Raw genomic sequence first — 9,982 nt, 5'->3', positions numbered from 1 at the left:
CTGTAGTGTAGCCATTAGTGTAAATAAGTGTGGAAATTAGAAACCTGAAGTTTGTTCTGCTGTTACAAGCGTGATCACTTGCCTTTACAAAAGCAAAGGCTTCACAGGCTTCCTCTGCTTGCTGAAGAACTTTTCCACATTGACCTTAATGGTGCTTTTCCACTGCATTTTACTGCTTAACCACAATCAGACCATGCTAATACATTATGGGTTAACAATGTTTAACATGACTTCCACATTTGTTGTGGTTTCCAAAGCCTGCTGTTCTATTTAGAGACAGTTGTGCGATGACATCAGCTGCATCTCAGGTTGGAGCTGTGGAAGATGAACCAGGGTTCAGGAGCAAAACCGTGATCAGAGTTGTGTACAGTTGGTACCATGCAGTGGAAGAGAGCCAGTAGAATCCCTGTCCAGTTACCTGTGGAATACTATAAAATGGACATGATCTGAAGGATATTTAGGGTTTTTCTGCATGTGTGGTAGAAGAAATGTGGTGTTCCATTTGTCTCACTTAAAAATAATTCAGATAAGGATTACAGCCCTTCCTTGCACATCATTTTATTACCAACCAATCTGCTGCGAAGATCAGAAACTAAGCTTAGTCTCCTGGCAACTATTGTCTTGTGCAAGGAATCATCCATATTACTTTAATAGACATAATCATAATGAGAATGACCAGTCGCACCGTTTCTGGCAAACCGCTGAGATCCTCCGTTAATTGAACCTTCAGCAGCAATGCAGCATATCGGAGGAGAAGTGAATGCATGGTGGTTAATGCAGTTTTAAGAATGATTTACAAGGATATTGGATTTAATAAAAGACCCCAGATTCTGGAGAATAAATGGAATATGCTGGAGCATGGTTTTCTTCTAAAGATCAAAAGCTGTCAGTTTGGGAGAGAACTGACGAGCTTGCATCTGGACAGTCTGGGTTTGTCTGAGAGGTAGCTAGTGCCTAATTAATTAGCCCTGATTATCAGTTGCAAATTAATTTTGTAGGAACCTATTGAACTTTGATCATGGATGATCCAGCACTGCAGGTATAGGAGCAGTCAAACTTAAGAAGCAGCTTTTAAAAATATTCTTTAATTTGAAATTTTCAAATATATAAAACACTTAAAATTCATTCATTATCTGTAACCCTTATCCAGTTCATGGTCGCGGTGGGTCCAGAGCCTACCTGGAATCATTGGGTACAAAGCGGGAATACACCAGTCCTTCACAGGGCAACACACACACGCACACCTACCGACGTGTGTTTTTGGACTGTGGGAGGAAACAGGAGCACCCAGAGGAAACCAACGCAGACACAGGGAGAACACACCACACTCCTCACAGACAGTCACCCGGAGGAAACCCACGCAGACACAGGGAGAACACACCACACTCCTCACAGACAGTCACCCGGAGCGGGAATCGAACCCACAACCTCCAGGTCCCTGGTGCTGTGTGACTGCGACACTACCTGCTGTGCCACCGTGCCACATTTAAAATTGCAGCTATAAAATTAATGTGATGCTTCACTGACCTCTAATTGTTAAAATAGTATTTCTGTTGTCTGGTGCTGCTTACAATCTCAAACAGTGAAGGACATTTTAAGTAATGTTTACTGAGGCAAACATGCATTTTACGTCAGAGTGTGCACACTCCCAACATGTAGGCTGTCCCAATTCTTAGAGGCCTCATTCTTAATTTGGCCGAATTTTAAGGCAGCATCAAACCCTACTTCATTTAAAAACTGGAAAATCAGAATCCACAGTGCTGAAACGCTGAGGTGACGCTAGCTGTCACATCCTGGCCCAGTCCTGTCTGTTTTCCCCACCATGTGCTCATGTAGCACATGGCCCTGTTTGTTGTTGTTCCTGTCTCCGCCCTTGTTCCACCCTAGCCCCACCTTAGTCCTGCCTCTGTCTCGTTATTGTCTCCAGGTGTTCCTCGTTTGTCTTGTCCTTATATCCCCATGTGGTTTGAGCGCTCCTTTGTGTGGTGTTTGTGTCTCACATGTCTATTCCGGTTCGTGGCTGTCTCCTGTCTGTCTTTGGTTCATTCATAGTGTAGTCTTGTCTAGTTTCCATGTATCTACCCGTGTTTATTTTGATTCTGTTAATAAAGTTCCTTGCGTTTACATCCGTCTCCTCGTCCTCCCTGCGCAGCTATGATGCTAGCCGCTGGGGTAAGTAAACACCAGTTGCATCCGATGTGCGACAACAAGCCATGACACAATCACTTTCTAACTACAGCGTCTCAATAATATGCCTCATGAGGACAGACAACCAATAGAACACTGTCTAAATCAACAGCTGTCTACGCAGTCAGTGCCTACATCGGCAGTTCGCTAGGTTTTGGGACAGACCCCATGATTTCTGTTGTATGTTTTTCAAAAATAAAAGCAAGATCAAAGGATTTAAAGACCCCTCCAGTGAAATAAAAGTAGTATACTTTGCTAGAAGACGTATCAAGGACAAAATGCGTAATCAACACTTCAAACCTGCAGAGTACCAAATAGAGTCTCAAAAACATGGATTCCGATAGCCAGGGATTCTTATGTCTCAAGGAGCCAATGTCATTGACAAGTGGGCAGAGGTGTGCAATACTCGTCTACAACTTGGATCCATGCATAATGAATGAAGGAGTAGATTTGCATCCAAGCTATTTTCAGGCTCTATGCCATGGTCACACTGGGTTTTTGTTTGCAAATTTTTACACGCAAATGTCCATTCATTTCAGTTACATTCACAGTGACAGTGCTGCGTTCAACTTTGGTGAACGCTGACAAACAAATATGCATCTCCGACTAATAGTGCTACTTCTCTGGCTGAGTGACCTCTGACAGGCTTTGAAATGGCTGCTGTCTGAGCCAACATGGAGGCAGCACTGACTGTAGATATTATACAACACTTTAATGCAGGTTCCAAAATACAACACCAGCGAGAGTCAAAGTAAAGTAGAGCTAACAACTCTTCTCCGAGAACAACTCATTTTTGTTGCTGTTGGTAGATTACCAGCGCTCCTCTGAAGTGAAACTGCTGAATCAAAATGGAGGACGGTTTACCACGCTGGTTTCTGGGCCCGCTCACAGCCATGCCCATTTCACCAGGTAATGCACAATAAAAAACCCAATTTGACTAGGGCAGGGGTGTCAAACCAAATCCACGGAGGGCCGTGTGGGTGCCGGTGTTCTTTTCAACCACGCAAAAGCCCCACACTACTGAAAGTCAAGATCTATTGATTAGACCCAAATATGGTGTGGCTTCTGCATGGTTGGAAAGAAAACCTGCCCCCACACGGCCCTCCGTGGATCTGGTTTGACACCCCTGGATTAGGGCTTTAAGGCAAAGCTCTTCAATCTGGACCTTGGATCCCGATTCCAGGCCAGGATTTTATAATGGGTGTCTAGTATGGCACTACAGCTGCATCTGCTATTGTACCTGATCGGCAAAGGTGGACGATCGCTTTAAAACCCCTGCCTGGAACCTGAATCCAAGGTGTGGATTTGAAGACCTCTGCTTTGATTCTTGAAATGTGTTCTCTGTTGAATAGTTTGATGGATTGAGGTCACTTTAGGCTAGACGTCATGTTTCACAGCTTCCTTTTTAATATGGTGACATAAATATGGAATGGCAATACGTTTACGCTGATTTATTAGCTTTGTGTTTGCTCTTGTGCTCTAAAGTAATGGTCATTATTTCTGTCTAGATCTGGAAAACATTGCAGGTTCCTTGTATTGTCCTGAAATCACTCCACATGAGTTACTATCAGACTAGATTCCTACTGGATTAATAACGAGTGATACAACCACATCTTCAGCTCATTTAGGGCTCCAGGTAGATTCTGTTCTCTCCGTATAGATGTTATCCACAAAGAAAACAGGTGAATGTGATATTGCCGCTGATGTTGTCCACTTTTAACTCCTCTATAAACGTGTCAATGACCTTCTGCTGTAGGGTGTGGGCACTCTTAGTCGTCAGACAGTCCTGGTCTTTAGGGAAATAGGCTGATGGAGCCCCTGCTACCTGAATGTTGGACTCTGCGGGGTGACGGAAAGAAAGGTGGAGATGGTTAACTCTGATTATGCAGGTTACAGAGTTATTAATAAAGAGCCCGCACCATTCTCAATGACAGGAATCTTATGTTGGCACAAAGAGAGGAGTGGGCTGAAGGGACGAGGCCAGAAACCACTTACTGTTACAGACGGCCAACTTGTTCCCACCCACGTACTGTGTTGTCCACTTGTGGTTAGTGGCAGCGCTGCATTCTTCATACACCCTCGAAGTCCTCAGAAAGGAGAAGTCCTGGCCCTGTCGGAGGTGACAAAGTTGTTTAGAGCTGATGCGAGGTGTGTACTGGTCCAAATAATGTGAATTTAACCTAAAGGCGTGAAGTCTGATTGTGTACCTTACAGGTTATAGGTTACTCTACGCTCACTGTTCCAATGCAGGCTTTTGAATGCATTTTCACAAGTGAACACTGTTCTGGGGTCTTACAGAAACGTGTCTGATATTCTCTGGTCAAATTACGACCTGGATCAAACCCCACAGCAGCTTCCTTACCCTCTCAAAACAACCCTGTTCCTTTAAGTGATGATGAGTCACTTCCTGTTCACCCCAAACTGAGCCCACAGCAGTGAGGAGCACTGCTTTGTTTTTACCTAGTGCTCTTATATCTCCACACTCACTCTGTATGTACTGCATCATTTAACCTCGTCTGTGCTCTCACGTAAACATGAGTCCTTTGATATAACGGGAAAGAGTCTGAGATCTGCTCATATTAGAAAACATTGGATTAACTGCAAGGTGACTAGATGGTCATGAATCACAGTGTACGTGTTGGTGGGCTCCATATACCTCATTGCTCATGTGTAACCAATTTAACCCTTATCCAGTTCAGGGTCACGGTGGGTCCAGAGCCTACCTGGAATCATTGGGCGCAAGGCGGGAACACACCCTGGAGGGGGCGCCAGTCCTTCACAGGGCGACACACACACTCACACATTCCAATTTGTATTTATGTCATTTTTTTCCCCCCCTGAAATTGGATGTTAACAACAGTATTATTTTATACACATGCAATTTGCTTCACTTTTATGGGAGCGTATACTTTATTATTATTATTTATTTATTATTTACCTGTGGTGAAATATTTTTAAACATGTTTCCATCTGAAGAAAAACCCCAAACATATTACAAAGGGGGTAAGTGTATGTTTATATTTGTGTGTATATAATATAAACACCCTCTCTTTTGCTTTGTTGCTGTAGCTTTCAAGACTGATGCATGCAGCTGATCTAAGTACTGTCTTCTCAGCACAAACACATTTTATAACTTCATCATTAATAAGGGCCTAAACACCTTTAGGTGACAAACTTTTTTTTTTTTTTTTTTTTTATACTTAATAAATTGTTTGTATTAGTGTAATTGTATAATTTTTCCTGAATGAAATATTGCTCATTTTAATAACTGTTTTACCTCAAACTCTAAAGCTCATTGTTGGCCCCAATTAAATTCCTCATTCTCTTACTGTCAAACCATAGATTTATCGAAGTTCTATATGGACTCTAGGCTAATAATTGCTCAGCACTGTTGTTCTTTTCTGAGCTCTAGCTGCCAGTGTCCACATGAGGGCGCTGAAGACTCGTTGATCTGAGGGTGTTTTTCTCTTGTATGACTTTTTTCTTTTTGTCCTTTTCAGGTTGGTTTTGTTTGTAACGTGTACAGTCGTGATATTATTGTGTACCTCATTGCACATTGGTTTGCAGTAAACCTTCTTCTCAGCTGTAGCACACACTAGTCCTCCTTTACTGTGTACCACTGGAAGAGGGCAGTCACCGGGCATGGCATCCTTACACGCTGCAGAGCAGAGAAACACTGATCAATCCCAGCAGAGAGAGAGGGAGGGGGGGGGGGGGGTGTTAACAACTGCTTTTAGTCATATTCACCAGTCTTTTGATGTTTCTGTAAAACATCGGTCAGTCGGCGGAGATCATCAAGTGCAGATGAGGTCTGTTCGTCTGTCCACTGAGCTGCCAGTGACTCCAGACATTCATCCGGTACCTGAAGTAGAGAGTAGAGATGACATAGGAGCTATTGTAAACTGTGATCACACACACACACACACTAATATATATATGAAAAATGTGTGTGTTAGACCACCAGAGCAGGTATGATTTGTGTGGTAGATCATTATCAGCACTGCAGTGACCCTGTGGTGGTAGTGTGTTTTTCTGGTATGAGTGGATCAGACACAACAGTGCTGCTTGAGTTTTTAAAATTCTGACTGAGAATAGTCCATCATCCAAATACGTCCAGCTGTATCTACTGATGGACTAGAGAACGACCAACACAGTAGCGCTACTGCCTCTGACTTTACCTCTACAAGGTGGGCTGTGGGAGGAAACCGGAGCACCCGGAGGAAACCCACGCAGACACAGGGAGAACACACCACACTCCTCAGACAGTCTCCCGGAGGAAACCCATGCAGACACAGGGAGAACACACCACACTCTTCACAGACAGTCACCCGGAGGAAACCCACGCAGACACAGGGAGAACACACCACACTCCTCACAGACAGTCACCTGGAGCGGGAATCGAACCCACAACCTACGGGTCTCTGGAGCTGTGCGACTGCGATACCTACCTGCTGCACTACCCCACTTGTACCAGCACAACACAAACTAACACACTGCCACTACGTCAGTATCACAGCAGCGCGGAGACTGATCCATTGCCTAAATCTTACCTGCTCTGTGGGGGTCCTATACGGGTCCTGAGCATTGAAGAATAGGTTGAAAGTGGGCAATCAAAGTGCAGAGCGAGAAACAGGCTGTAATTGTACGGCCACAAAGTGGTCCTCTATGGTCAATAAGAAGGTAATTTTAAGGTTTATACACCCCCCTTTATAGGCCCTTTTTTAAGCCCCCCCCCCCCCCCCCCCCACAGTCACACATTTTCAAACACGGTTGTTAAAGTTAGCAAAAGTGCTTCTGTGGCCTGGCTCTTTGTGACGTCTGTATTTTTAAAAGCGTAAGTGTGACTTCAAAGACTTTACCTCCACTTGAAAGGTATTAAACATACAGGAGAAGAGGGTTTAAAAGTGCAGTCTTACCTTCAGCTTTTCCGAAAACTGCTCAAAAGACCAGATCGAGCAGCTGGATGAATTGGTGGGAGTCTGAGCACCACCTGAGACGAGCACTTCAGAGAACACACAGCACAACAAGTGTCCAGTTCTCACAGTGGAAAATGTTTGAGTGCCCTGTCTAGTGACTTGATTTTCAGCTTAACACTTTGTGATTCTGAGTTCATAAAAAGATGGTAGGTCCGAAATGAATATGTTCCATTGCTGAATTTCAGGAGAGAGTTTGGCAAGAAACGAATAAAATAAATGATTTAAATCTGACTGCGGATAAAAGCAGAATACTTCCAGGCGCCTGAGCTCAACAGAACTTTACATTCCACTTTGAATGTAATGTTTATTAAACATAGCAAACAAAATAGCAACAATTAGTATCTTCAGTTTCCAAATTGATAAAAAAGATAAAAGTACTTAGATGAAAACGGATTTATTTATTTATTTGTGTGTTGTAGGCATTTTGTAAATTTGTATTTAACACAGAATTAAGTTAGTCTTTGACAACTTTGAAAATATTGTTCTTTTGTTTCTGTTAAAAAAATTAAAGTGAAATAACATAAAAAAATTAAATATTTATTACATTTTTTGGTAGTTCCCCAAATTTTCTGGAAATGGGGTTTATACAGAGTGCACTTTAATGGTCAGCAAAGAAAATGGAGAACGAGTGGAGAGACAAGGTCACTTATTGGTTATGGTTTTATAAGAATAGTACATTGAGTTAACTCCTCATAATGCATATTAAACATTAATTATAACAATGATATTACAATTTTAGAAGTAAAAGCAATAATAGAGGAATATGTAGATGGTTAAATCAAAGTTGCTATAACACAGTACTTATATAGAATAGAGCAGCAGCCTACCTAGCATCAGACCAAGCCATCTCAAAGTGTCCTGCATTGTAGTGGTAATATCCTCGTGCTGTGGTCAGTTGGACAGTTTTTTGAAGCGCTCTCTGCTGTGTCAGTGTGTGTCTTCTGCTAAATAGTGGTGTTATGGGTTTGTACACTGTTGCACAGGCCTTTGTTTGCATTGCTTGCTCCATTACGACACACAGACCCTGACCGGAATCTGTTTTGAAATAGCAAGAAAATGTGGTGTGATTTCTGATCATTTTCATATGATTTAAGCAGCAAATGGAAAAAAGAAAATGACCAGAGGAATGTAGCTCATTTTGAAGGCTTTTCTGATTGGAAAAAAAAATAAGGTTAGTTCGTTTGTGTGGACGTACGTAGATGGGTTCTGTACTGGTGTGTGTGTTGCATGTACTAGCAGTGTTTTAATGTGTGTGTGTGTGTGTGTGGGTGGAGCTCTGAGTCTTGCTGTAGTCTGACAGAAGCAGGTGGAGGAGCTGACTCTTTTGGCAGGATTTTCTCCCCGAGAGTCTCCTGAGTATTTCTGTCTGTCACTGAAGTCAGGGACACATTTCACAATGCCACACAAACTGTGTGTGTGTGTGTGTGTGTGTGTGTGTGTGTGTGTGTGTGTGTGTGTGTATGTATGTATGTGAGCTAGATATTAAAAATATAAAATAAATAAATTAAGTTCAAGTACAGGTTGCTCAGGCATATACAGATACAGATCAGCCATAACATTAAAACTGCCTCTGTTTTTGCACTGTGTCTGTTTTATGAGCTTCAATGACAATACAAGTGCACTGTTCTACACCTACACACTGCAGTCCATCTGTTGCTCTTCATATTTTGTTTGCCCTTTTCACCTTGTTCCTCAGTGGTCAGGACACTACAGTGACACGGACGTGGTGGTGGTGGTGATGGTGTTGCATTCATATGAGTGGATCAGACTCATCAGTGCCGCTGGAGTTTTTAAACACTGTGTTCAATCACTGTCCGCTCTATTAGACAATCCTACTTGTTGGTCCAGCTTGAGACAGTAGCTCACAGTAGTGTTTGTGTCCTTTAGCCAGTCAGTGGGCACAAGACAGAGTTGGCTAGATAATAGTAATTGCCACTGTAAGCTGTTTAGTCAAGATGGCAACAAGAGTTAATTAGATTAACGAGAGAACTATATCTAGAGAACTGTGATTCTTTTTCTGGAAACGACAGAAGATATAGTGGAGATTGGATAAACACTAATGCAGTGATGATCAGAGATGCTCATGATGCTCATCGTAAATGTTAGCTTTCACAGACTAATGATTGGAGCCGTGTGTGCTGTTAACTAACCTGAGAGGACAATTTACCAGAGATCTTTGTTCATTTGTGCAGAGAAACCTTTTAAAGGCTTTGAATCTCAGATCCTCCGGTTCAAGGTAGTTCTAATGGAAGAACAGATGATTATCCATGTAATTGTCTGGGGGGGGGGGGGGGGGTCCAAGCGGACCCACTGCTGTTTTAAAGTGCTTTATTTATATTTAAATGTTAAACCACTCATTACAGGGAGTTCAGTCGGTGAGGTTTGAATGATAACCTTCAAACTACTGCCTTGATTTCACTGCCATTCACTAACATTCAAATGACCTTCTTGTTCCTACACTCATTTTCCATCAGATAACAGCTTAGTACCTGCACTGAGGGGGTCCTGACCAAAAGCGGTTGCACTCGGATGTGGATCAAAACAACCGCACCGAGACCCTTGAGAGGAGGTGGTCTCGGTCCGGTCTCTAATGGACACAGATGCTGTTTAGTTTCTGGAGAGAATCTGATCTGACCTCAATCTGACCCAACTATAAGGACACGACAGGTCTGAGCGGAACGGCTCCCGTACCCAGGGGTGCTTTGCGTAATGGACGCAGCAGAGCGGGTAAACAGAGAACTGGTTAAAGTTTAGCCACTAATCGGATAAACAGAACAAACACACACTACATCTGAGAACAGGATCTTCATCCTGTGTTT

General features: G+C 42.8%; 1 protein-coding gene across 1 annotated transcript; it reads right to left on the bottom strand.

Moving 5' to 3' along the window:
- Window positions 1–3,800: 3,800 nt before the first annotated feature.
- si:ch1073-126c3.2 (uncharacterized protein LOC555816 homolog) lies at window positions 3,801–8,115 on the bottom strand. Its single transcript, XM_066680056.1, has 6 exons — window positions 7,991–8,115; window positions 7,104–7,189; window positions 5,935–6,049; window positions 5,733–5,845; window positions 4,183–4,297; window positions 3,801–4,026 (listed from the first exon to the last, which is right to left on the bottom strand). Exons 1-6 carry the CDS (start codon window positions 8,025–8,027, stop codon window positions 3,851–3,853), a joined length of 642 nt encoding a protein of 213 aa, XP_066536153.1. The 5' UTR covers window positions 8,028–8,115; the 3' UTR covers window positions 3,801–3,850.
- Window positions 8,116–9,982: the final 1,867 nt, after the last annotated feature.

This window comes from Hoplias malabaricus, chromosome 8 (assembly GCF_029633855.1).
Source record: "Hoplias malabaricus isolate fHopMal1 chromosome 8, fHopMal1.hap1, whole genome shotgun sequence".
NCBI classification, from domain to species: domain Eukaryota; kingdom Metazoa; phylum Chordata; class Actinopteri; order Characiformes; family Erythrinidae; genus Hoplias; species Hoplias malabaricus.
This window is presented reverse-complemented; position numbering and strand designations above follow the sequence as displayed.